This window comes from Colius striatus, chromosome 9 (assembly GCF_028858725.1).
Source record: "Colius striatus isolate bColStr4 chromosome 9, bColStr4.1.hap1, whole genome shotgun sequence".
NCBI classification, from domain to species: Eukaryota; Metazoa; Chordata; class Aves; order Coliiformes; family Coliidae; genus Colius; species Colius striatus.
This window is the reverse complement of record NC_084767.1, coordinates 4871716-4899497: the sequence shown is the minus strand read 5'-3', so window position 1 is coordinate 4899497 and position 27782 is coordinate 4871716. Positions and strand designations below refer to the sequence as shown.

The window sequence follows — 27782 nt, the reverse complement described above, 5'->3', positions numbered from 1 at the left end:
GGGGAAGCCCCGTGTGCGTGCAGGTGGGTGCTGCTGCGGGGCCCTGGGCTGCTCTGCTGCCAGGGAGAGGAAAGCTGAGCGTGCTGCAGCCACAGGCCCTCAAGCAGCGTGGCACGGGGCAGCTTGGGGGATGCAGCACCTTCACACTTACTGACCTCACAGCTTCCCAGTCGCTCCTCCCCAGCTCCAAAGGGCAGCAGACACAGCGCAGACACACTCTGCTTTCCCTGACATGCTGCAGGGTGTGCATGCACGTGTGTGTGTGTGTAAGGACCACCCTTACAGCACTGTCTGGACACAAGCACTCTTGTGTATGCCCCTCCCGAGGAGCTCCTAAGCCAGCAGACCCAGAGATCACCTCCCTCCGCATCCCATCCTCCATGAGACCCAGCTCAGATCTGGGCCACGACAAAGCCCCCTGGGCCTCTTGCCACTGCTTGTGAGGCAAGAGTGAGGGGAACCAGCAGATGTACACAGTGGAGCTGGTCACTGCCCCACAGCTCTTTTGCTATCAGCCCCCATGGGCCCCTCTCAGCCTCCTGCCCACTTGCCAGAGGGACCGCTGGGATGTCCTGGGAGATGAAGGGGACAGTTTGGTGATCCCTGCCTCACCTGGGGGTCTGATCCCAGCCTGGGGTCACAGCTGAAACCCTCACCTGAGCGGTAGAAATGGTGGGGGGACCTCGGGATGGTGGGGGACATGCCCTGGCGACTGTAGGTGGGGGAGTCGATGTAGCCAGGGCTGGAGGCTCGCCTCTGCCGCGTGTCAAAGCTCTCGTAGATGTCCTGGGGATGGGGAAAGGCGTGGAGAGAAGCAGGGTTAGAGCTGGCGGGCTGAGGGCTGAGGCAGGGAGGTGTCCCGTGGCTGGGGGTGCCAGTGCTTGTGGCAGCCTGAGCGGGTGCCCACTCTGTGGTGTGATGTGCAGCGCAATGTGAGTGGCCTGTGTGTCTGGAGGAGATCCCCAGGCTTTGCTGCCTTCCTGCTGCCAGAGAGCAGGCAGCAAAGCCCAAGGATTGGAACCTTGGACAGTGTCCAGCCAGAGGCTTCCATCCCCCTACTTGGACGTTATCCCCTCCCCCTGTGCTTGTTGCCAGTTACTGGTGTCCCCCTTGACGGGTCAGAAGCTGCACCCTGGGCTCACTCTGCCAGGCAGGGCTTGCACACTGCTCTCCCCAGGGCCTGACGGACAGGATCCTCCTGGACAGGGTCACTCCTGTCTACCCCCACCTCGGGGGCATGTTCAGCAGAGCCCCAGCAGCCTTTGGGCAGAGGGACACTGCAGCAGCAGCAGCAGGTGACAGATTCCCTGTGGGATATTACCTGTGAGTACGGGGAGAGGGCTCCCAGGGACTGGACAGCAGGAGACAGAGGGGGGAGAGAGAGAGAGACAGCACATGGTTAAGGAGAGCAGTGACAGACTGGGGTCCCACAGCAGCTCATGTTCCCTGTGTCACAGCCTCAGCACAGCTGCCAGGCAGCGAGGGTGGCTGTGGCACACGGAGCAGAGCTGTGGCACATGGAGCTGAGCCGTGGCAGAACACTGGGCAGGGAGGCCCTGGGCAGGAGGGGCGCTGGCGTGAGGATGGCACCCCCCGAACTGGCAGCTTGCAGCCCTTCTCAGAGACCTCGGTGGAGGGGCTGCAGCGGGCCATGGCCGTGCTGCCTGCATCATCACTGGGAGGGCTGGGGAACACACACTGCTGATAAGCTTCAGGAGATGGAACAGCTGCTGCTGCTGGCCTTTGCAGAATCCTGTTCCAGTACCACTTTGGGTTCCCCACCTCTGTGCGAGCTGCTCTGACCCTCTTCTTCCACGGACGTCCTGAAATCACCCAGCAGCCCCAGCCTGCCTGTGGGAGTGGGTCCTGTGCCACATGCTGCCTGGGCAACACCTCACCACACACTGGCAAAAACGCAGTGCCCAAGCCCCCTTCCCCTGTGTGTGGGTCAGCACCCAGCACGGGCAGCCCTGCCGTGCCCCAGAGACGCCGTGCTGGGGCTGGGTGGCCAGCAGGGGCTGTCCGCCAGCGGCCAGGCTTCGGGACGGGTCTGCCCCTCCATCCCAGAGGGATGCACGTGTGCTGCCTGCCCTCCTCCTCCTCTCTCCTGCTGCAGGCTGCCATGGCTGAGCCTCCTGCCACATCCCTCCCGAGGGTGCCATCCCCTCCCACTCAGCATCCTAAAGGCACACTGTGGGCACGGTGCTGCCATCAGCTGATAAGGTCACTGGTTTCTTTCTTGCTCTACCAAGACTCTCCTTCCAGCCCAAGTGATGAGGAGCCTCTGGGAGAGGTCTCACCCACAATCCTGCCTCCCTGCAGTATTCCCACTGGAGGCAGTTTTCCCCGTGGCCCCAGGCTGAGGCCCTGCTCTGGGCACGTTGGGACTCAGTACCTCCCCATAGCTATATCTCTCCAGCGTCTCATCCGACGTGTATCTGTGATAGGGCTCGTAGGAAATGAGGTCAGGACGCTGCACTTCATAGATGGCTTTAATCTTGGGAAGAGCTGCCAGGTCTTTGTAATTAAGGATCTCATTATCCACTTTAGCCTAGGGAGAGGGAGAGACAGAGACAGAGAGACGGAAAGGAAGAGAAGGAGAGAAGGAAGAGGAGGCTGGAGCGCAGAGTGCAGCCAGCACAGAGCAGACAGAGCCCACCATCACCCCAGCAGCGGGAAGAGGTAAGAGGAGATGCCCAAGAGGCAGCAGTGGGAAGGAGCAGAGGAGCTGTGAGCGTGCGGCCGTGCCCCTCTGAGCACTCCTGGTCTGTGCCAATGGCAGCAGCAGCACAGCATGGCACTGGGCAGAGGGGGCACGGCTTGTCCCTGCCTGTCCCCAAACGCTGGGCTTGTCCCCAGGGCACACCTCACCCTGCAGAGCAGCGCTGGGCACTGCTGCTCCCTCCCTGGGGCCGCAGCACCGTGTGCCTCGTGGGCACGGGGGCAGAGCTGTACTTACGCAGATGACACGGTTCGGGGAGCCGATGCTGGAGCCGGGGGGCGAGATGGACGTTTCTGACGTCCTCCTGTGCTGTGGAGGCACAACAGCAGGGCACAGGTGAGGGCTCAGCGAGGGAGGACCCCTGAGCAGGCACACTGCTGGGGCTGGATTTCACTCAAGATGCAGCTCCTCTGCCCTGTCACCCCCTCGCTGCCGGTGCCCGTGGCTGCTGCAGGCTGCCCTGCCGTCCAGCTTTGTGCCCTGGCCTCTCCGGGGCCAGAGCTGGAGGCAGGCGAGCGGCCCAGAGAGACCCAGTGGGCAGCTGACCCCACGGCCAGCCGGGCACAGAGGGAGCAGCAGCAGTGGGGACAGCTCATGCCAGCCCCAGGAGCCACCCCAGGGACTCCAGGGCAGCATCATCCGGGAAGCGTCGCCTCTCAGAGGTGCCCCTCACCCTCCTGCCTACCTTTAGCTTCTTCTCTGCTCTGGCTGCTTGCTTACAGATGGGGTGCCACACTTCAGAGCCTGCAAGACAGCAAAGAGAAAGTGTTTCAGCTCCCCACTGCTACCATCCAGTTTCCCCTGCCATGGAGGAGTCCTGTCCTGACCCTACAACACCCACAGCCTCCCACAGCTCTGGGCCGGACCACCAAAGCCAGCGAGCTTTGCCCAGGCGTGCCCCAGGATGAATGCTGAGCACACTCATCCTGCTGCCCACCAACCTTGCTGGGACCCCCACCCTGGCTCTCTCAGTGCACAATTCCCCCTTTGCCACCCATGGGATCATTAGTGACTGGGGGTGACAGGCATGGACAGGTCACTGAGAGAAAACAGGTTACTGAGAGAAAGCAAACCCTCTCTGTGCACTGCCAATGCCCCCTAAGGTAGCTCGAGGCAGGGATGAGCTCCAGCTGAAAGCAAACCCAAACCATGTGGCTGTGACAAACAGCAGCCTTACCCCTCCAGTGCTGCTTACAGTGTAACCTGGGCGGGGCAGCTGGAGAGGGACCTGGCCCACTCTCCCTTGGGGCTGGGGAGGGCAGAAGCCTGGCACAGAAGCCTCTACGTGCTGGGCACAAGCCAGGCACACATCCAGGTTTGCCCAGCAGCACTCCCCAACTCTGCACAGAGACCTGCAGGGAGCAAAGAGCTGCCAACAAGGAACAAGGTCTCCTCCAGGTCAGTGGCAGGGAAGGATTCATGGAGAGAAATGATTGTTGCACAGCCCAGGAACAACGCAGGGGCTGAGGAGCAGCAGGGAAGGGGACTTGGGCACTGCTGCACAGAGACCCTTTAATAAGGACCCACATCCCAAACACCCCAGAGGCAGCACACAGTATGGCAGGACACAGCAAAGCAGGACACAGCCAGTCCATGCCCAGGGGACCCCCCTTCCCCTACCTGTGAGGTACATCTCCTCTCCTTCAGTGAACATCTGGTGGCAGCGGACACATCTGGCGCAGGTGGGGTGGTAGTGCTTCCCTCCAGCCTGCAAGGGTGAGTGGAGAAGAGGGGCCCCTGAGCAAGGCAGGACACGGTGCCCTGCTTGCATCCCCGAGGGTGAGTAGCCCTGGCATCAAAATGGGGCAAAACTGCCCAGGGGTGGCTGAGAAAGCAAAACAACATATGGAGAAAACCAGAGGCCACTTCATCACTAATGCTCTCACTCACTGGACTGCAAGTCACACTGGGAACTTTCTGCTCTCCTTGAACTGTCCAACACACAGGAAAGCAGGGCCAGGAGGTTTTAAACCCCTAAGGAAAGTGCCCTTACAAACCTCACCCTTAACAAACTATCCTTGCACTCTGGAAACAACTGAGCCCCTCTGCAGTAAGGATGCCACAGCAGGGAAGCAGTAAAGCGCAGAAGAAGGGCCCCAGAGATAAAGCTCACAGAGCACAGGCCTCCTCTTGCTGTCAGACCCTGCCTGGCTATCATTACCAGCCCCTCTCCCTAAAGAAATGTCTCCTCCTGTGAAGCCATGCCCAACCTTCAGTGCTAGTGACATGCCATTGCCCTGCTGAGCAGAGCTGGGCTGCTCCCTTTGCTCTCTGACAGGGAGAACAGCTTTAATTGCCAGCTTGCTTCCACTCAGAGGGGCTGCTGGTGCTTCAATTACAGGCTCTTTTCTCTGGGCTGGGAGATGGGAGGCTAGAGCTGGCTCCTGGTAGGAGGAATCTGGGCTGTGCTGTTAGGGCTTAACCCCAGAGAACATGTTACTCCTATAATAATCCAGGAGAAGAGGAAGGATAATTTAAGGCAGCAGAGGGAAGGTGAGGCTCTCACTGATGAAGAAAGGTGTTAGGATAAGATGGGGCTGGAGCCAGTTTGGCACAGGGAGGATCAACTGGTAATCTGCTGGTTGATTGTCCATGTAAATCAACTTGGAATTCAAGGTGCAGACAGCAGCCAGTGGCTTTTCCTCTCCAGTTTACCACAAAAACGAGTGGAAGGTTTTGGGGTGGGCAGGGAGATGAGTGGGAGAGTTTGGACCACTCTTCCTTTCTCTGCAGTGCACCCCAAGCTAATGTGGGGACAGCCCCGTGCCCCAGGCACTCCCTGTGCCAGCAGGCAGCTCCTGGGCTGGCCTGAGTGAGGCCACAGCCCAAACATCCCCACTTCACACCCAAAAGCTTGACAACACAGCGGGAAAGTTACCGCTGGGGGGTGCTGCAGAGACGCACCCGCTGTGAAGGCAGAGGAGCAGCAGGGAAGGCTGCAGCACCCTCTGACTCTGGGGAGATGGGGAAGGCTCCCATGGCAGCCCCAGCAAGTAGCCACCCTCAGCCCCAGCCTGGCTGCAGCCCCCCCACCCACAGGCTGCACTGAATGCTTCACCAGCCCGAGCAAACACACGTTCTGCTTCCAGGCTATGCTTCTCCCAAACCAACTGCACCCCTCAAAGCCTCAGCTGGACCCCCAGCTGTCATTGACATTGTGCCAACAGGCTCATCGTGTCTCATGCTCTTTGCTCCAGGGATGGCCAGCTCCTCCTGCTCTGCCCCAGGAGGATCTCTGCAGCAGGATCTCTGAGCTGCATCAGCTGGAAGAGATAGCCATAAACACAGGGGAAAAAAAGAGATGAAAAATAGCCCAGGTAAAGCCCAGCTCTGCCACACTTCATGCCAGTGTGCCCACAGTTCCCAGCACTTGTATTCCCATCTGGAGACAGCTAATGCAGGGGACATGGGGCCTGCTGACTCATGGACCACCTTCCCCACTCCCTCTCTGAATCTGGGATGGGTTTGGTGCTCTTGCACCCTCTCAGTACCCTAAAAGGCTTGGTGTGCTGACAGTGAGGAAAAAAAAGCCCCATATATATACATCTTTTCCTCTCTAGGCTATATGGGCTGTTGTCACAGGTCAGCCTGTGCCAAAAGGGGATGTTTGCAGCTGAGGCAGAGGGGGAGGCTGCTCCCTCAGAGGTGTGTATCAGCTCAGGCCAACTTTCACTGCAAACCACTGGGTTCTCTCCAGAAACCACCCATTACTCCCTCCACACCAAGTACAAACCTAATTCACTTCCTACTGGTTAATATCACAGCCTGGACAAGGCTGGTAGAGGCTGCCAGGGAAGGGACCTGCTTGTTATCACTTGGAGTCCCTTAAAGACTCATTAATCACCCAAGGCTGGCTGCACAGCCCCAGGGGCTGCCAGGACAGCACAGGAACGCTTCTCAAGGCCCCAAATTACTTAAAGGCTCCCTTTCCATTTCATGCTCTGCCAGAGAAGACAATGAAAGGCTCTGTTTTTCCAGCTGATGCGATGCTGTGAGCAAGCATGTCCCTGGGGAGGGCTCGGGCTTGGCTGTGGGGAGGCGAGGGGTGCCCGCAGGTTCCATGGTGCTCGCCTGGCACAGCCCTCCAGCACCAAACCCCGCAGCCCTCTCGGCTCCACAGCAGCACCTCGGCACTGCCCACGGGGACTCTGGTGCCAACCCATGTTACCTGCAGCCCGTGGAGCCCTGTTGTGCAAGGAGGGCTCCTATGGCCAGGCACAGGCAGCAAGGTGCAGATGTGAAGTGGCTGTTGTCCATACTGTATAACACCCAGCCCGCGTGCCAGGCTGGGCTGGCTCAGGATGCTCTGTCCTGGCATGAGGTTATCCAGCCTGTACTACCTGGGGGAGCAGCAGCAGGGATTCCATGTCAGAGGAGCCTCTGGCTTCACCCTGTCCCATTCAGGCATTTGCTGATGAAGCAGCCCCAGGATGGGCAGCAGGACCACGGCAGCCGCTGCAGTGCTGAGCTCACGCTGGGACTGCTGCCAAAGCCTGGAGTCAGCAGAAAGCCTTCCCAGGCAAAGACAGCTCTCTGATGAGGGACATGATGCTGGAGGGCTCCTGGCACCGGGGTCCAGCTTCAGGAGAGGTTTTGTGGCCAGGCTGGGAGCTCTCAGGCCAGCCCATCTGGCAGGACCAGAGCAGGTAACCACTTCTTGGCAGGCTGTGAGCGACACAGGCTGGAGGTGTCCTGGAACAGCTCTCAGGATGCTGGAGATCTACACAGCCACTACCAATCCAGCCCACAGCACCTGCGGTGTGGCTTGTTGTGGAGCTACAGTGCCTCTGGTTCTGGGACAGAGCTTCCAGGCGCTGCTGGCTGGGGATGGCAGAGCTGTGGGTGCCAGTGCTGCCCCAGGAGCACTTCCCTCCCGCTCAGCCATGCAGAAGGGAAGGTCTCAGGACCATGCTTTCAGCATTTCTGCCTCTCTACACCACCACAGCCTGGCTCCACAGTATTAGCAGGGAGGCTAAAAAAATCACCACAGGCTTCACTCTCACATCTTTCTCTATGCCTCCTGAGCCTTTAGTTTACCATCAGATTGAATTTTCTGTCTGTTTTTTTTTCCCCCTACAAACATTAGGGTAGAATCAATGACAGGACACCTCACCTCTAAGAGCAAGGACCAAAGGCAGGATGTGATCACCTAGTTGATGGGAAGGATCAGCCCTGAGGGATCAATCTGTCCCTCCCTCCCCAGCAACAAGCCCCTTACTGGCTGTGCAGCTACACCATTCCCCAAAACACCCTCCATACCCCCCTGCACCCAGGTGTTGCTGCGGGATCACTGTGAGACCCCTGCATCCCTCGGTGCCTCTGTCAGAGCAGTTCCCACCGGCCAGAAGCATGATGAGCAAAGCCCCCTGGGATTCAGCTGAGGGAAGGGGACTCCTGCCCTGTGGCTGCCCTGCAGAGGGATGTGCCATGGGGATGGCTGCCCATGGGCAGGGTGCTGCAGCCCCCTTCCAGGCTCCGCAGCAGGCAGCATTGCTGGATGTGTTTCCAAGGAAACAGGCAGGCTGCCTGCACAGGGATGCGCTCAGGCTGGGTGAGCACAGTGGAGACGCTCCAGAGCTGGGCATGGTAGCAGCTGGTTAAGGCTACTGTTCCCACATCTTGGGCTCAGGATACACTCCAGCACACCCAGGCTCTGGCTGCTTCTGGAGCTCCAGTACCAAAGCCACCTCTCCAACAACCTGTAGCACAGAGATGCTCCTTCCCCCACCCCATCCTCCAGAGAAGGTGGTCAGACTGTGTCCATGCACTTGCTGCAGGAGAGCCATGGCCCCTAGAGATCAAGGGCAGCATGGTAAGGGTGCAGGGGGGTGGAATTCTCAGACCTCCCCAGGCTACACACCTCCAGGCAGGACACACAGGGTCCCTTTTACAGAGGGGGCCAAAGTGGCTGCAGGACTCACCTCCAGCACTCTGCCGCTGATGTACCGGTCGCACGTCTCGCACTTGATGCCAAACTGGGCATGGTAGTCAGACTCACAGTATGGGACACCATCCCTTTGGGAGAGGGAGAGGAAGGGGGTGAGCTGGGCTGGGCACCCCCTTGCTGCAGCCCCAGCCCCAGGGGCACAGCCCAGCCTGCTGCCAGGATGTGGCACTCACTTGCTGATGTACTCGCCCGTGAGGATGATCCCGCACGTTTGGCACTTGAAGCAGCTGACGTGCCACTGCTTCTCCAGGGCCAGGAGGGATTGGCCTTGCTTGATCTCCTCCTTGCAGCCTGCACAGTCTGGAGGGGCAGAAAGGGGAGTGGGGGAGTGTGGGACCACCACAGCTCCCTGGCAGGAACACTCATATTTGCTGGCACTCGTTGAGACACCTTGGCTGTGTAACCTGGCTCACCCCTCACAACCAGAGCAGAGCCCTGCCCCACAGGACCCTTTTTCTAGGGGATGCTGTGGTTATAAACACCTTGATCTTGGGACAGCCTCCTGGGGACCATTTCTTTATGGGGAATTGCTTCTTTATTGGAACATTCATTCTCAGCAAAGGAGCCAGGAGGAAAGCCTGCTGCTGGAGCTGGGAGCCCTGAGGCACCACTGGCACCCAGCGACGGGCTGGGGCTCCCTGTGGCAGCCAGACTGAGCCAGGGCGAGTCTGTGTCCAGTTCTGGGCTCCCCAGTTAAAGAGGGCCAGGGAAGTGCTGGAGAGAGTCCAGCGCAGGGCCACCAAGATGATCATGGGACTGGAGCATCTCCCTTATGAGGACAGGCTGTGGGAACTGGGGCTGTTCAGCTGGGAGGAGACTGAGGGGGAATCTCATCAATACAAATACTTGAAAGGTGGATGTCAAGAGGATGGGGTGGCACTTTTTTCTCAAGTGTCCAGTGACATGACTAGGGGTAATGGACACAAGAAGTTCCACTTAAACACAAGGAAAAACTTCTTTCCTGTTGAGGTGAGAGAGCCCAGGCACAGGCTGCCCAGACAGGGTGTGGAGGCTCCTTCTCTGGAGGATTTCAACGCCCCCTGGACACGTTCCTGTGTGACCTGATCGAGGGGAACCTGCTTTAGCAGGGGGTTGAACTGGATGATCTCCAGAGGTCCCTTCCAACCCCACCATTCTGTGATTCTGAGGGCTGCAGAGGCCACGCTGGCCCCAGGGGCTTCCCTGCGGGGCAAGAGCGCTGGGCAGCGTCTGGCAGCAGAGGAAGGGCCGTGCTCTCCAGCAGCCGCCTGCGGCCCCGCTGCGCTATTTACCACACTCCCTTCCTTCCCTGCTTCCCCTGGCTCCCGTCAAGGCTGGGAGCAGGAAGCACATGGGCCTCAGACCCCTGACCTTGACTCCTCCTTGACCTCTGCTCCCCCTGGGCAGCAGGTTTGCCCGGATGGGGTTTCTCCTTAACCAGCAGCACTGCACAGGCAGCCTGAGCAGGCAGCCTTTTCCCCTCAGCCCATCCCCGGGCAGCTCTGCACCAAGGCACTGCCCGCTGGACAAAGCTAAGCAGGGAGGATTTTTGCTCCCTGGCAAATGCAGGCTGGCCAGCTTGGCTGAGCTGGGGTCTGTTCCCTCCCATATACGGGTCCTGCTTGTTTTCCAGCTGCTTGCAGGGCTGGGGTTGCAGGGAGAGGCTTGGCATCCTTCTAGGGATGTTCTCCTCACAGAGTGCTCCAGCATGGGCTGCAGCTGGCAAACCTCCCCTCCACCTCTTCTGCTGGCACTGCCAGGGCACATGTGAGCAGTGAGCTGCTGTGTGTTGCTGCCTATGGATAAAGCATGGTGCCTTGGGTAACCTGCTCCACAGCCCAGGAAGGGGACAAAGGCAGGGGAGAGGCAGAGTGTGCCACTGCCCTTCCCCTGCCTGCTGCCTGGGCAGACAGTGGGTGCTAGGAGCTGCTCACAGCCTGCCCTTGGGCAGCTCAGGGTGCTGATGGAGGAAGATGTGAGAAGTTTCTCCCCACATTCTGTAGTGGCCATGGTGAGAGCTGGGGGAAGGGGCTCCCATGGACCTATCAGCTCTACCAGCCCCAAGCACAGCACCCACTAGATGCTCTGCAGGGGCCTGGGGCAGAGAGATAGCAGCAAGGGAAAATGTGGGGGTTGAAGCATAGTATGAAGGGAGGGTATCCCAAGGAACAACATGGGATCAAAAGCATGGCCAAATCAACCCTGTCCAGCTCTTGTTGAGCCTTAGCTTGGGCTCATCAGAGCAAGGAAATGAGTGTTAAGAGGCTTTTCAGTGCTTGCAGAGACAGTGAGTAACGCCAGTGTTGGGCACACACCAGTGGTAGGGCTGGTAGGGCTGGCACTTGTGTACAGACTGAATACCAAGGCACACCTAGGCACTGCCTCACAGCCAAGCTGGCTCCAAAAGCTCCCACTGCCCCAGACAGCACCTGCCGAGCTGGCAGCACCTGCCCAGGTCACAAACAGGTCACAAGGGAGTTTCCGAAACCAGTGGTGCCCTGTGATCCCAGGTGCAGCCACGGGACGGGACTGCCCTGCTCCTGCCCAGACCCCTGCCAATGCCCTGGCTCTGTGCAGTGCTGGGTGCAGCCACGGCACTGCCCTGCTCCTGCCCAGACCCCTGGCTCTGTGCACTGCTGGGTGCAGCCACGGCACTGCCCTGCTCCTGCCCAGACCCCTGCCAATGCCCTGGCTCTGTGCAGTGCTGGGTGCAGCCACGGCACTGCCCTGCTCCTGCCCAGACCCCTGGCTCTGTGCACTGCTGGGTGCAGCCACGGCACTGCCCTGCTCCTGCCCAGACCCCTGCCAGTGCCCTGGCTGTGTGCAGTGCTGGGTGCAGCCATGGCACTGCCCTGCTCCTGCCCAGACCCCTGCCAGCGCCCTGGCTCTGTGCAGTGCTGGATGCAGCCATGGCACTGCCCTGCTCCTGCCCAGACCCCTGCCAATGCCCTGGCTCTGTGCAGTGCTGGGTGCAGCCACGGCACTGCCCTGCTCCTGCCCAGACCCCTGGCTCTGTGCACTGCTGGGTGCAGCCACGGCACTGCCCTGCTCCTGCCCAGACCCCTGCCAGCGCCCTGGCTCTGTGCAGTGCTGGGTGCAGCCACGGCACTGCCCTGCTCCTGCCCAGACCCCTGCCAGTGCCCTGGCTGTGTGCAGTGCTGGGTGCAGCCATGGCACTGCCCTGCTCCTGCCCAGACCCCTGCCAGCGCCTTGGCTCTGTGCAGTGCTGGATGCAGCCATGGCACTGCCCTGCTCCTGCCCAGACCCCTGCCAGCGCCCTGGCTCTGTGCACTGCTGGGTGAAGCCACAGCACTGCCCTGCTCCTGTTCAGACCCCTGGCTCTGTGCAGTGCCTCACACCAGCCCCACAGCCCATCCCACTGCGGAAATATGGCCTCTCTCCTCGCAGCCATCACGGAACACGAGCGCAGCGGGACTTACGGCTGGGCCCGTGGATCTTGATGGGCTTGGTGCTGATGAGGGAGTGGGAGCAGTTTTGGCAGACACAGTCCTTCCCGCTGAATGTGACCTTGTCTCCGATGGGGAACGGCTTCCTGTGGTCAACGAGAGGTGGGGAGCCGTGAGTCACTCCCCTCCCTGCAGAGCCTGGCGCTGCCCCTCAGCTCCTTGCCCAGGGCCCGGCAGGACTTGCAGTACTGAGGAGCAGAGGGGCTCTGGGAAGGGCTACAAGAGGAGGCAGCGAGTGTGTGCTGGGGCAGCAGGATGGAGGCACTAAGGCAGGTCCCCAGGCTGCAGAAGGAAAGGTTGGAGCCATTGCACTGCCTCCCAAGGGTTTACCCAGAGGAGGTGCCTGCTGCGGTGCTGAGCAGACAGCTGGGGCTCTGGGCAGCCCCCTGCCTGGGGCACAGCTTGAGGGCTGCACAGGGTGTCTGCGGGGGCCCTGCACCAGCCAGGATGGCTTCACTCACCTGCAGGTGCTGCAGACGAAGCACTTGGGGTGGTAGGTCCTGCCCAGGGCGGAGATGACCTCTCCGGTGATGAAGTCCCCACAGCTGTCGCAGCGGGTGCCGTAGAGCTGCTGGTAGTCGTGGGTACAGATGTACTCCTGGTTCTTAAAGAAGAAGCCTGACTGGGCCAGGTCACAGCCACACACTGCGGGGAGAGGACATTCACCCATCAGCGGGGCAGCCCTCGGGGCTCAGGGCAGCTCTGAGCACACCTCTGCCACCCTCAGGGCAGCCACGGCACTGCCCTGCTCCTGCCCAGACCCCTGCCAGTGCCCTGGCTGTGTGCAGTGCTGGGTGCAGCCATGGCACTGCCCTGCTCCTGCCCAGACCCCTGCCAGCGCCCTTGCTCTGTGAAGACACAGCTCTCTGCAGGCATCTCAGAAGGTTTCCAGTGCCACCAGATACGCCGGGGCCTTTCCCCAGCACCACCAGGTGTCAGTGGTGGGCTGCGGCGGGTGCAGGATGGTGCTGCCTGGGCTGAGTGCTTCCAGAGGAAACCCCTGCAGCCCCGGCTCTTCATCCACAAATTGCCTGGGAGGGCTCTGGCATCTTCTTCTGGACCCACAGCACCTGCATGAGGCTCAGTCCTTCCATCTGACACGGTGTCAGGAAGCTGAGAGCAGGACTGGCAAAGAGCAGCCGTGCCCTGGGGGCAGCTGGGGGTCTTCTCCACACCCTGGTGCATGGCCCTCTCCGTGATGAGCCATCTCTGCTCCCTGGCCTGACATGAAGCCGTGCCCTAATGGGAACAGGTCCTGGGACACGCTGGGGTTGGTTCTCTCACTGCTTGTTTTTCCACAGTTGTCCAGCCCAATCTCACTTCCTTCCCTGCTGTGGGAACCGTGGGTGGTGCACAGCCCATCAGCGTGATCCAAGGAGACGTGGCAAGCCCTGGCCCTGGCTGCCATTTCCCTCCTACATCTTCTTCACTCACAGAGAGACTTTAAGAGCATCAGACCCTGGAAGGCACCTCAGGAGTGGCACCCTGTCCATCAACCATCCTGCAAGGTGACAGGGTGGAGGAGGAACTACAGAGCACCTGCTGGCTCAGCCCATCTTGGTCTTCACCCCCAGTCACTGCTCTGCCCTGTCCTTGCACACCTTGCCCCTGGGTGCCAGCCCGTGCCACAGGCATCCTCCTCTCCCAAAGGCATGGGCTCCTCTCATCCCCTGGCAAAGCTGCTCCCTGAGCTGCTGGCACACAGTTGGGAGATAAGGGCTCTGCAGTCTCTGCTCTTCCAAACAGCCTGCCAGTGCCTGCCCTGGTGCCAAGGGATGTGCCATCAGCTCTGGGACAGCAGCAGGGAGCGGGAGCAAGAAAAACCAAGGCAGTTCAGAGCCCTGTTTGCTGTGGGACCCATAACACGTCCCCAGGGGCTGCCCCAGCTGTGCCAGGTGCCTGGGGACATTCAGGGACAAGCCGTGGGGCTGGCGCGGGAGCCGGCAGCCAGCTGGAGATGGCAACGTGTAAGAGCTGTGAGGGAAGGTGAGACAGGAGGATTTCCTCTCATTATTTATTCCCTTTCACTTGGAAAGCAGGCAACAGCACTGCCAAGCTCTCCCCGCTGGCTCCTGGACTCTTTGAAGCTAGTGGCTGTCTGAGCTCTTTGTCTGGATGTGGAGCTCCCGCTGGATCCTGCGTGTCCAAGCTGGGAAGGAGCAGGAGGCTCAGCATGGCACATGGCAAGTGTAGGTCAGCCCCAAGGGCAGCCTGGGGCTCAGATCCCCTCCCAGAGACACGGAGCTGACCGTGCCATGGGGCACAGGGCTGCAGTGGAGGTGGTGATAGCCCAGGGGCAGAGTCCCCTCCAGCCAAACCCTCTGTTCCCCAGGGAGGAGCAGTGAAGCATGGCCAAGGGGACTAGGATTTATGTCCTAATTACACAAGGTGCTGGGAGCTTGGAAGACCAGAGACCTTTAAAAGGCCCTGGTAAAGGGATGCTTTCCTGCCTACACAAGAAGCTACTGGCCTGGTTGAGAGTGGCTGCTCTAACAAACGCTCTGAGGAGCCCTTCAGCACCAGCTCTGGGCCGTTAGCTTTTACAGCTCTGCAGCTCTCCTCTTGTGCTCAGGGAGGATGCAGGCAACCTCTCTCCTTTATTTCTGCCAGCCTTGGGGGGCTGCCATGCCTCAGCTGCATCCCACAGCATCCAACGTGTGGGTGGCAGCGATTTGTCACCTGCCCCAGCTCTGCCAGGAGACACTCTGGGCATCTCCCCCACTTCACTGCCTCTGAGCCAGGCTGGCAACACCTCCTCCTCCCAGTTTGGGGCAGGCGGCTGAAGGACATGATGGTCACAGATGGTCTGTGGGTATGTTTGGGACCAGGGCAGCACGAGCTGTCGTTACTCAGGCAGCTCAAGGGTAGTTGGCAGCCACCCCTCTTCCCAGTAGCATCATGCAGGGGCACAGCCTGTGCCGTGCCAGCCCCATGTACCACCCCACATCCACCCCCATGGGAACCTGCTGTCATCAGGAGTGGGACCACAGCTCAGTGGGTTGGGTAGGTCTGTCCCCAGCCTTTTGATCTCCAGACTGCAGCCAGGGCTGTGGGGCAAGCTGGCCTCTTTGGGCAGCACCGTCCTACCTTGGCAGGTGAAGCAGCGGATGTGGAAGTGATTGCTCTGGACACGCACCACCTCGCCCTTGCAGGTGTCCCCGCAGCGGTAGCACTGGATGACGGTGGAGCTGCTCCCAGAGGGGTAGGGGTTTTGCTGATAGGGAACTGCTGGCAGAAAGGAGGGAGAGAAAGGCGAGAGAGGGGAAGAGTCTGTTAGCACTCGGGACGCAGCCAGGCATCACGGCACCGATGTCAGCTGGGCAGCTGCGACATCAGGTCATTGCAGGGGTAAAGGACAGTGAGACTGTGCCAGTCCCAGTGACCCTGAGCTGGAGGCACATTCCTGCCTGGATTTGAGATTTCCCAGTCCTCCCCAGAAGAGCCACTCCCCATGTTTGGCTCATGGGCACTGCTCTCTGTCCCTGCATTGCTCACCAGGTCACCTGCACCATCGCCCCAAAGCCATGCGCAGCTCCTCAGATGCCCTCCTGTCTCCTAAGCAGGTGCAGAAGCACAGCACAGGGACCCACCATCTCTGCTCTGCTCAGCCCTCAGGCAGTCCTGCCTCACTGCTGACCTGCTCAGAAACACGCTGGCAAGCACCGGTTTGGCAGCATCATGGGAAGGAAACTGTTGTTGTTTTGGAGCTTCCACTTGTTTGGTTAGGAACTGGAGAAGTAATTTGTCAAGGAGCTCTCAAACATCACAGCAATTGAGTGTTTGGGACTCTCACCTCCTCAGTGAGGAGCAGCATCCTGGCCCCACTGCTCCTTCCTGGAGCTGCAGGGCATGGAAAGGCACACAGCTCTCGTGGAGCCGACCTTCTGCTGCAGCCGCTCCTGGGACTCACCTCCGCTCCTCATCCCCCTGCAGCAGCTCTGCAGACCACCACGAAGGGCTGATGCTCTGCAGCCTCACCCCATGCTCCAGGGGAGGAACCATACGGCGCAGAGAGGCTGTCTGCTGCCTCAGCACAATCCCCAAACACACATGGAAAAGATTTTAAAGAGCGGGTCTCGCTTCCTCTGCCCCACCTGCAAGCGCATGGGCTGCTCACAGCAGCTCTGGGCTGGCTGACACCACGCTGACCGCTACAGTGAAGCAGCAAAGGACTTGTTTGCTGTAAGATTTCAGAGAGGGAGCCGCAATTTGGGCGACTCGAGAAGTAAAGGGCAGGATTTCAATGGACCAGAGGCTTTCTGACCCAGTGCTGCATTCCCAGGAACAAGAGAAGCAGCTGATTGAAACCTGGTATGTGAACTCTCTGCAGAGCAGGGAGGCAGGGGCACCGGACAGAGGAGATCGCTCATCAGAGAGGCTCCTCATTCACCGTGGGGCAGATCGTGTGACAGGGAATAGAAACAGCCCATTATTGGCTTCAAAGGCAAAGAGTGAGAAGTTAAAATGACATTGAGACTGTCTCAGTAAACTCCCATCCCACCTGCCAAGTGCCCAGACACACGTTCTAGGGACACGCAGCACTGCTGACCCCTGGGAAATGGGCTGACTCTCCTGCAGAGCTCAGGCTCCAGCCTTGATGTGAACTTCCAAGAGTTGCTAGGGCTTCTCTCCTGATCCTGCTCTTGCAGGCCAAGAGCTCTCAGAGGCCAACAGAAGTACTTGAGGTACTAAAGGGTAACAGTAGCTATTCAGGAGGCAGGCCTGGAACTCAGACCAGCAGAGGCACTAACTGGTGTAGATCCAAATCACTCTGAGGTTGCAAATATGTAGGATGGAAGTGAAGGGAGCAGGGCACTGAATTAAAGAAGTTATAGAAGCTTCATACTATAGAAGCATCACTTAGACACTGACTGTCACTTTCCCAGCATCAGTACCCCCATCCATGCTTTTCCAGGCCTGTTTTGCAGGGAGGGACAAGCCCTGGGAAGAGGGGTCCCAGGACCATTACAGCAGCTGCTGGTGATGGTTGCCCATGAGCTCTGAAGCAGCCTGGGGGGACCAAGGTCTGGGCCCAACAGGCTCTCTTGAGGCTGAAATAAAGGGGACCCCTTCTGTAGGGGTTTCCAGCAGAGCAAGTTACAGCACTGAAACTTCCTCCCACGCACCCCATGCTCGCACCCTCGCTGGCAACGAAGCAGGAGCCAAACCCTGGGACATAGCCACGGCAATCCACACAGAGAAGGAGGGAGGTGGGGTGAAAGGCTGGGAATTAATCCACACTTAAACAAACATTTAGGATAAAAATGTAAAAAAAGAGAGGAGAAATGAAAAAAAATCAATGTCAGAAAATGCAGGCATCACTTATTCCTGGCTTCTGGTCTCTAGGGGAAACTTCGTGGTGTCCATAGCAACACACCACCAAGCCCTGCCAGTGCAGGGCTGATGGGAGGGAAGGCAAGAGAGAAGAGGAGGATGGAAGAGATGCTTGTGACTGCCTCACACCCCTGGCAGAGAGGAAGCTGCTACAGTCACTCCTCTTTGTACCCATGGAGATGGGTCAGGTCCCGGCTCGGGGCACCACCGCTCTCCCGCCTGCCAGCTCTGTTCTGCACCGTGCCAAAAGCTGCCTGATTTGTGATTAACCTCCGGCCCACGCTGGAATTTTGCTCTGGGAACATTAACGCATTGTTTTGCTGGGGCTCTGCTTGTTTTGCAGCAGGCAGCTGCCCGCCTCGTGGCCTTGCTCAGGAAGTATTACACATCACAACAGCCCTGAGCAGGGGGACAGCTGAGCAGGGCAAAGCCCATTACACCAACATAATCCAGTAATAATGTAAGTAGCATTAGCGGCCTCACAGGCTGAGATACAGCAGCGGGGCCAGGGGGTAGGAGCTGCCCTAGGAATGCCTTAATCTCACAGCAGCTCGCTCCTGCTGCTGTGTGCAGAGCGGGAGATGGAGCCAGCTTCCTTCAGCACCCGGCACCGTGTGCTCCAGGACGCAGCACCCAGGGCTGTCCAGAGCCCAGCTCCCCAGGGCTGCTCCGGGCCACAGGCTGGGCAGGGAACTGCACAGGGCATCCAGTGGATGTCCCACTGATCCGGATTAAGGTGGCACCTCCGGTCAGGGATCGGTGCCCAGCGCAGCCCTAGGGCTGGGCAGCAGCAAGGCAGCTTGCAGCATGGGTGGGGGGAGAGGTGATGCCCTCAGACATCATCCAAGGCTGTGCAGAGGAGCTCCGTGCCCCAGGAAGGTGCAGGGACTTTACCCAAGAGATCCCTCAAGCCACCACAGTGAGCGACCTGCAGGCTCCTGCCGTGCATCCCCAGGCAATTCCCCTCCTTCATTCCCTGGGCACTCACCTTCCACTTCAGGAGGGTCAACAACCTTGTTTGCCTTCCTCCAGCACGAGAGGCAGTGGGATAGGGCAGTGCTGAACCCTTGCACTGCCTCTGAAACACTCTGAGCCCTTCAGGAGGGGTAAATGATGGGAGATGAACCCCATCTAACTTTGGGAGATGGCAGCTCAACACCAATGCAAATAACAGGGCACAGCCCCCAGGGTGGCTCAGGGCTGAAAGAGCTGACACAAAGCCAGCTCCACTAGCTGCCTGGGCCCCCCACCTCCTACCCAGGCAGCCCCAGCCCTCACCAGCAGCAAACCAAGACCAAGTTTCCAGGAGCACAAGCTGCAGGGAACAGGGCACCCAGAGGCATTTATAAAGATCCATCCATAATCCCTTACTGGGATCAGACCAGGCCCTGCTAGTTTCCCACCCATCTCCCTCTCCCAACCCAGCAGCTCTCCAGGAAGGTCAATTAGATAGAAACTGCTGCATGTGGGGTTTGCATCATTAGCAACAGGTAATTGGAAGCTCCCGCCCAGCTCGGGGAGCCTGCCCTGACGCCCTGTCTGCTGTCAGTGTGTTTACGAGACAGCATCTCCACAGGGGGATGGGGAGGCCTGGTTTAATTAATTACCAGTAATTAATATTTGCACAATGCTCCCAGAGCCACAGGTGAAGGGGAGTGTGAAAAAGCAAAGCATTCTGCCTTTAATTAATAGCAAGAGGCAGTGCCATGGTGGGAAGCTGAGGTGGGTGGGTGCTGTGTGTGCAGTGAGGTGCCAGTGAGCGGGTGCTCACCGTGGGGTGCAGCTCCAGGGGTGCCACATGTATGCCTGGGGGAGCTGTGGTGGGTGCTGGCTGGTGAAGGGGAGCTGCAGGAGGGTGTCAGGGCAGACAATGCTGTTAGGAGTCCTTACACCTCTGTGGGGCTAAGCCTCCTTCCAGCAGCCGCTGTGTCCCATCCCTTCCCACTGCCTCACCATGAGTGATTCATTGCAGTCACCCTCTGCACTCTCCCTGTGATAACTGGGGATGTAAATCACCCTCTCCCCAAATCAGCTTCTCCCCAAAACCCACTGGGGGTGGTGGGACCAGCATGGCACAGGCTGCACGCGGGATGCAGTTGCTGAGGGGAGGGTGAAGGAAGCTGGGCATCCCACTGGACACCTGAACGTTGAGGCCGAGCTCAGCTGGCAGACCCCTGCCCTCCTGTCCCCTCCTGCGAGAAGGGCTGATGCCATGGCAGTGGGCAAAGGCAAGGAGGGGGCTGGGAACGTGGCGAGGGCTGGGGCAGCTCAGGAAGAGGAAGCCCAGCCCTACCAGCACGCTGGCCCTGGAGGCATCAAGGCTGATGGGAGGCAGTGACTGGCCAGAAAGGAATTTGCTGGAAGCACTGGAGGCTGAGGGAGAGGCTGGGGTGAAGCACCGGTGATGGGACACAGTGTGCCGGGCTGGGGACACAGAGCGAGGACGCGAAAGAAATCTCCCCTGGGATGCAGGGAGAAAGAGGTGGTGCTCTGGCAGGCTGCAGCCCAGATCCTCTTGCCACAGCAGGGATGCAGGGTGACCTGTCTGGCTCTGAGCCCCGTGGGAGCTGAGGGGGAGGATTTCCCCTCCGGGCAGGAGCTGCGCTGCGCCCCAAGGGCAGCCGGGGAGGAAGGGTGGGAGCTCCAGCGGCTGCGGGATATGGGATTCTCATCAGCAGCAGGGCTGAGGGCTCCTGCCTGCTGGCCTCAGTGGCCAAAGAGCTCGGCCACAGCTGTAAAAATGCCTTGGGCAGGAAGGGAAGGTGGGCTGGGAGTCAGCTGATGCTGGTGCTGCGTGTGGAAGGGGGAGAGCGGTAGCCAGCCCACGGGGCTGCCCCTGACCCCAGCCTGCTCCAGCCACCATGGCTGCTCGTCCACTCCAGCTCCCTGCCCTGAGGGTGATGGTGGGGAAAGGCATCTTGTGGATGTCAACAGCATGGGGTGACACTTTTTTTCTGTAGCATCCAGAGACAGGACAAGGGGTAACGGACATAAGCTGGAACACAAATAGTTCCACTTTAACATAAGGAAAAACTTCTTTCCTGTAAGGGTGAGGGAGCCCTGCAACAGGCTGCCCAGGGAGGGTGTGGAGGCTCCTTCTCTGGAGGTTTCCAAACGTGCCTGGACATGTTCCTGTGTGCCTTGAGGGAGGGGAACCTACTTTAGCATGGGGTTGGACTGGATGATCTCTAGAGACCCCTTCCAACTCCATCACTCTGTGATTCTATGATCACGTGAAAGGTGCTGAGGGGGCTTACAGCAGCAGATAGCTGGGTAAGGGGCACAGTGTGGGCACGTGCACCCTGCCATGCCAGTGCTGGTGGCCCAGTTGACAGATCAGCCAAATGACCCTGGAAATAAGGGGCCAACAGTTGGGATGCTCAGCTCGGTGGCAAACCAGACACCTGCCATGACATCTGCATGGCCATCTCGGGCAGCTGGCCACTGCTTTCCACCACGCTTCCACAGGTAAAAGTCATGTTGATAAAGGAGGTAAAAAGGATCTCTTTTGATCTTTCCCTCCAGTAAAATTCAGAAATGTCACGACTCCTCACCTAGTATTGACAAGCCAGTGCAGGCTGGGTGCTCCTGATAAAGGCACAGGCTGAGGGCAGGTACCATGTTCTGCTGCGGGACAGCTTGAGCCTGGAGCGGCTCCGGGTGCTCCTCCCGATGTTTGCAAGGCACCCATTGCTGTCCCATGCTTGGGAGGGCACTGGCAGCTGGGGCAGGCAGGGAGCAGGCACTGCAGGGGCTGGGAGCAACGAGGACCACCCGCCTTACACGGACCAGGCACTGAAGTGTTTCCAAGCCATCAGAAAACAGCCCTGTTAGTGGCACCAAGCATCATACAGGCAGGGTTACAAACCCCTGGCATGTCCATGCCAGCCTCTCCTCTCCCAGCTCGCAGGCAGAGCCATCTGTGGCTTACAGCTAAAAACCCTCCACTGTGTCACAGCTCCTAATCTAGCCCTAGGCTTCCCTAATTAGATCATGACCAATTATTGCTTCCACCTGCCTCACGCTGTGCCCTCACTGCTGTCACTCCCTCGGCGGGATGCAGGACACAAACAAGACATGGGTGCTTGGCAGCAGTAGAGCCGGCATGGCCAGACCCAGCATGGGCATGTGGCTGCAGAACAGCAGCTGAGCTCACTGCAAGTCCTTCTTCTGCAGAGGTAGGTCAGGGATGCAGGGCAGAGGTGCCAGCCCTGTGCTGCTCCCTGTGTGCCACTGCCTGGCCCATCTGTGCCCCCTCCAGCCCAGCCTGTCCCAGGAGGGCTCAGAGCTGGGCCATGCCACTGCAACAGGCTCCAAAACATAGAATCAAAGAATGGTGGGGCTTGGAAGGGACCCCTAGAGCTCATCCTCCCTGGGCAGCCTGTGCCAGGGCTCCCTTACCCTTACAAGAAGTTTTAACTTGTGTTTAAGTGGAACTGTTTGTGTTTCAGCTTTTGTTCAGTATCCCTTGTCCTGTTGCTGGACACTACAGCCCCATCCTCCTGACACCCACCCTTTAGGTACTTACAAGCGTTGATGAGGTCCCTCCTTGGTCTTCTCCAGACAAAACCACCCCAGGTCTCACAGCTTTTCCTTCTGAGAGAGATGCTCCAGTCCCCTCATCACCTTGGTGACCCTGTGCTGGCCTCTCTCCAGAGGTTCCCTGTCTCTCCTGAGCTGGGGAGCATCAAGTAGACACAGGACTCCAGGACACAGGAGTAATGAGCCCCAATGTATTCTCTGGCCTCACTCCAGCCCCTGGCTCTGGGGCTTACTGCAGATCTGAACCTCAGACCCTAAGTTGGCAGGATGGCAGGTGAAGGATGGGGAGTGGGCACAGCCCGCTGAGGTGACAGCACTGGGCTCTGCACTGCTGCCCATGCAGAGGGCTGGAGCAGGCAGAACCAGCAGCTCCCCTTGCTCTGCTCCCCAGGCTCCCAGCACCATGCTGGGAAGCATAGCAGGCAGTGTTGGGGGGGGCAGGATGCTTCCCAGTGCTGCGGAGGGTCCCCAGAGCTCACCTCAGGCTGGACCTGGGAGGAAGCAGCAAACTGTCACTGTCACACAAACTCAAGTGGTGGCAGCTGCTGTGACTGGCCAGTGAGGTGGGAAGGTGCCCAAGTGCCCAAAGCCTTGTGCTCATAGCAAAGGACCATGTGCCAGGGTGGGAGCTGGTCCGTGGGAGAACACACTGCTGTTGCTCAAAAAGGAAACAGGAGGGAGGTCAAAAACACAGTCTGAGGAGACAAAGGAGAAGGGTAAAGAGAAAGGAATAAAAAAGGAAAAAGAATCAGCAGTGGATAGCAGGGCCCTGCCTGCACAACAGAGTTTGCTTCTGGCTGCATTCATGGAAATTGTTCTCCAAAGGCAAGTGCTGAGGAAGTGAGGAACCGTCTCCCCGCACTGACCTGGCTGCTGGCAGCTGCCCGTGCCTGCTGCAGGATGTTTACTGCCCCAGCACACCCCACTGCCTGCTGAGGCTGCAGCAGGCTTTACCTCCTCCCCTACCAAAACCTGCAGCCCCCTGGGAACCCTTCTGCCAACCACCCAGCCCCAGTGCCAGCAGGGCTGAGGGGTGTGCAGGGCAGGGCGTCCCAGGACACCCTCGCTTTGCTGAAAGCACTGACTGCTGCAACTGTCATTGTACCACAGTCTCAAGAGGAAAAAGTTGCCCTTCTAGTTCTTGCACCTGCAGGGAAATGTGAAGACCTCAGCGCAGAGCAGTGTGACAGCAGAAAGCCTTGTGTAGTGCTCACAAGCTTCCCCAGCCTGACAGCTACTCCCTGGGCTGCCCAGGACTGGGAACTCTAACAACCCCGGATCATCCGGCCTGGCAGCGGCCAGGGAGCACCATGGGGAACAAACCAGGGGCCTGGCAACCTCACTTGCAGGGCTGCAGCCAGCCATGGACCAGGGAAAGAAGTCCTTTCCCCACTCACCAGGCAAAGGAGGAGGGTGAGCACCCTGCCACAGGCTGAACAACAGCCCCAGCCAGAGCCTGAGCTGTGCCCCGGGGTGGGTGCCTGGAGCTGGGCTGCACCCCTGGCGACTCATGCTCTCAGCCTGGTAGCAGCACCTTGCTCACAGGCACTGGGCTTTCCAGAACAGCCCTTTCAAGTTTAATTGTCACTCCCCAGTCCCTGCTATGAAATAAATGGAGAAGCAAAGGGCTTGGTAGGCACAAGCCTGTGGCAAGTGCTGCAGCAATGAGCTGGTGTCTCCCGAGAGCATCACTAACACCTTCCTCCCTACTCCCTGCTCCTCTATTCCTTCACTAACTCCATCCCCTCTCCCCCTCTACTTTGCCCTGGTGAGGCCTCCTCTGGAGTCCTGTGTCGAGTTCTGGGCTCCTCAGCTCAGGAGGGGCTGGGAACTGCTGGAGAGAGGCCAGCACAGGGCCACCAAGATGATGAGAGGGCTGGAACATCTCTCTGGGGAGGAAAGGCTGTGAGATCTGGGGCTGTTTTGCCTGGAGAAGACTGAGGGGAGTCCTCATCAACACTTACAAATACCTAAAGGGTGGGTGTCAGGAGGATGGGGTGGCACTGTTTTCCCTGTAACGTGCAGTAACAGGACTGAGGGTGCTGGGCACAAGCTGGAACACAAAAAGTTCCACTTAAACACAAGGGAAAACTTCTTTCCTGTTGAGGTGAGGGAGCCCTGGCACAGGCTGCCCAGGCAGGGTGTGGAGCCTCCTCCTTTGGAGGTTTCCAAACCCATTTGGACACGTTCCCGTGTGACCTGATGGAGGGAAACCTGCTTTAGCAAGGCACTGGACTGGATGGTCTCTAGAGGTGCCTTCCAACCCCCACCACTCTGAGATTCTGTGACTGTGATTCCCTTTCCTGCAAAGGCCCTGCTGGGATGGCTGTTCAGGGTCTGGAGAAGGATGAGGGGCCAGGGACCGTGGCTGTGCACCTCTGTGCATGGCAGCTTGGTGGGTACAGAGCTCAGGAGGGGGGTGGAGCAAGGCAAGAAGACTCGGGGGTGTAGCCCTGGCACATATCGTGTGTTAGAAGGGGTTCACCTTGTGTGGTTGAACACACGTGCTTGCACATGTGCCAGTACATGGCTTGAGTGGTACCTACGTGCCCTCTGTGCTGGCTGCTTCTCTCCCAGCTTCCAGCACTGCTGGGGTCTTTTTTCCCAGATAATACTTGTACAGCTTGTCATGGCAACGAGATCTCCTTGAACAGCGACTGCAGCCGGGCCGCCTGGCGCTGGCACGTTTGCCTGTCTGCAGGCTTCATGGGAGCCCCTTCCAGCAGAGCTCTGGGCTCTGCACACCCCCAGACTGGGTGCAGGCAGGACCTCCAAGGGAGGTCAGCAGCCTGTGTCCCCCTGCCAGGCCCAAGATGCCCCCCAGCTGCATGCATCCAGGATGGGGGGATGTTTTGCAATGACTGACAGCACCAGGCAGTTCCCCCCGTTTTATCCCCTCCAAGAAGGGCCTGTGGGATGCTCAGCCCCCCTGCATGAGCCAGCTTCTCCCCACCTTACATATCTCCCCCCACAGCAACAATGTGTAGGAGTAACAAGAGAACTGGGTGATGTGGGAAAAGGAAGAGTGGGCATCCAGGACTCCCTCCTCACAGGCAGGGCAGGGGCTGCTCTTCCCAAGGTCACTGTCTTAGGCACAGCCCTTAGAGCTGCAGGCAAAACTCCCTTGTCTGCTGCCTGCCTCTGCTCCCAGCACTGTGCTTGCACCAGGAGCTGCCCTCCTCAAGCAATGCTGTTCTCACCCTAACCTGCAGGATCACACCCAGAGCACCTGTCCCATCAGGGCTGCATCTCAGAACTGACACCAGGCACTGCAGATGACCGTGCAGGTCAGAGATGAGGAGTTCTGCCTCATCTGACAGCTCAGAAGAGAGATCCCCCAGCACCTGGTGCAGGCTAAATGCCTCAGAGCTGCCTCCCCACCTTCCACGGCATGCCCAGGCTCCCAGGCAGCCGTGCTGTTTCCACCCAGCACGGGGCTGCAGCCGTGGTACTCAACAGGGAATCACAGCCTCTAGGAACGGCAATAAATCTCTAAAAGGCACAGCTCAAATTTCACAGTACCTATTTAATTCCCCTCCCTATTATCCCTGAGAATATTTTAGCAGGTCCTGGGGAGAGGAAGAGAAAAGATAGATTGCATTTGAATTAATAATGGCTGCAATGCATGGCTGCCCAGGGCAGGTGGTGAGCCCAGAGCAGGGAGTTGTGTGAGACAGGAGGGGATGACATGCCCAAGCACCTGAGGGTTGCTGCTGGGTCTTGTCTCAGGTGGCTCTGTTAGGATAGCTGAGACCAGCACCCACTGCCCAATTCCCAGGCAGGAGTAAGGATGCTCCACACCTCTGCAAGGCAAGCGGCTATTTTCCTCCTTCCTCTTAAAATCCTTGTGAGGACATTAGCTAGCCACAGCCCTGAAGCTCAGGCCCTGCTCTGACACAAAGTCAGACTCACACAGGAGTCTCAGAATGGCCCTGTGAAGGAGGAGCTGCCCTGATGGTGGAACTGGGAAGTGAAGCTTCATGGTCAGCCCCAGCTGCAGCACCTGGGGTGGCCGAGGCTCTTGGTTGCCAGAGCCTGGGTTCAGCCACGGTAGCCCCAAGCCTTTGGGCTGGGCAGGGGTGCTCCTTACTGGTGCAGCTCCCCAGCATTTGGCCATCCAACTGCTATCCAGATCCACTGCAGTGACACAAAGCTCCTACCAGCAATTTGGAACTAGCAGTGCTAGGAAGTGAGGTGTTTCCTCCAACATGCAGGAAACACATCTGATGGCTACATGTCAGTTCCCTGCCCTCAGCAACAGCAGCCTGGCCAGGAAAGCACTCTGGCTTGCACAGATATCAGGTGCAGCAGGGGTGGTGAGGACCAGATCAGAGCTGCTCTCCCCATGAGCAAGCCTCCAGGGCATCCCTACAGCACAGCTGGACCACATCCCAGTTCCACTGCGCTTCCACAGTCGTGCTGAGGCCCATGCACGTGGCACTTGCACCCCAAGCTTGAGTACTCGGTGTCTTTAGTGCCACAAGCCACTCCTCACAGTATGTGCAGGGCTGAGAAGGGCTCAGTTCAGTCACCTTGAGGCACCCTGCAGCTCCCAGGGCCAGCAGCCCAAGGGGCACCTGGGCTGGTGTGGGAGGCAGCCTAAGTGTGGTGGCACATGGGGCTGCCTGGCCCACGCTGCTGGAGGGCTGGAGCTGCACATCAAGCAGGCGACTAGCAATTCACTTTGCTTTCAGGGAAAACAGAGCAGTGAAGTCATGAGGGAGAGGGGTGAGAGGCACGCGTGTGTGAGCTGAAGGAGAGATGGAGGGTACAGACAGTTGAACAGGCATCCCCAGGGGCTGAATCCAGAGCATGTGCACTACCCAGAGCTCTTCTCTCCTCCCCATCCCTTGCCCCAGCAGCTGACAGAGGTTGCCCCCCCGCCCCAGGGGACACGCACACTTGGATGCCCCGAGCAGACACCTGCACGCACATCAGCTCTTCACACGGGAGGCTGCTAAGATGCTGGATCCAGGCCCAGAAAGCCAGAACAGGTCCCTCTTGAGGGATTGGCTCTTGATTTGGAGAGTCAGACACATTTTAGGAGGTCTGATGAAGCAATAAGCAGCAGGAGTAAATCTCAGGGTGACACAGGGATTCAGGAGGCAGCAGGGAGTTGCTGAGAGATCCCGGCCTCATGCTGCACAGCCCAACCCTGCAATGAGGGGTCACAGCCTGCTGGGCCCAGAGCCCTCAGGCACCTGCTGGGAAAGGCCACACCGAGCTCCTACAATGCTGCCCAAAACCTGCCCTTTTATACACAAAGCCAACGACAAACTGGGCAGGGGCACAGCAAGAGCCACACACACACTCTCAGCAGCCTGGGCACCGTGCTGAGGTTGCTGCTGTCGGCCTCCACCTCCTCAGCAGATGGGCAGCACTCTGCTATCAGCATTTTGGGCTGCAGCAAGGTTTATTTGAGGCAGGCAAGGAGGGATCCCTGCTGAGAGGCTGAAGATGGGATTTCATCTTTACATCTGGTTCAGCTTAGAAAAAAACCCACCCTGTTGCCTGAGCTGCTATAGATACAAATAAATTGTGTATGAGCGAGGGGGCATGAGGCAGATGAACACATCCTGCACACAGGCACATCGCACAGCCATGGCTCCAGCTCTGCCTGGCTCCCAAAGCGGGGCTGAGGACCACCCTGGGTCAGGGATCCAGGCAAGCACAAACCCACCCAAGCAGTCAGACACACAGCTGCTCTCTGCAGATCCCAGGTGCAGGAGATGCACCTGAGACCACATTCCATGGAGGACTCCATGCTGCCCAATCCTTGTGGGCAGCCTCC

At 58.9% G+C, this 27782-nt stretch overlaps 1 protein-coding gene across 1 annotated transcript in view; it reads right to left on the bottom strand.

The window, feature by feature from the left end:
* The window catches only part of ABLIM3 (actin binding LIM protein family member 3), a 53844-nt gene that overhangs the window by 7033 nt on the left and 19029 nt on the right, over positions 1 to 27782 (bottom strand). Inside the window, exons 2-10 of the mRNA XM_062002128.1 lie at positions 15203 to 15343; positions 12577 to 12760; positions 12089 to 12201; positions 8843 to 8969; positions 8644 to 8737; positions 4343 to 4430; positions 3408 to 3466; positions 2960 to 3031; positions 657 to 786 (exon numbers count right to left, since the gene is read on the bottom strand). Coding sequence (XP_061858112.1) covers positions 657 to 786; positions 2960 to 3031; positions 3408 to 3466; positions 4343 to 4430; positions 8644 to 8737; positions 8843 to 8969; positions 12089 to 12201; positions 12577 to 12760; positions 15203 to 15343 — 1008 coding nt within the window. The remainder of the gene's footprint in view (positions 1 to 656; positions 787 to 2959; positions 3032 to 3407; positions 3467 to 4342; positions 4431 to 8643; positions 8738 to 8842; positions 8970 to 12088; positions 12202 to 12576; positions 12761 to 15202; positions 15344 to 27782) is intronic.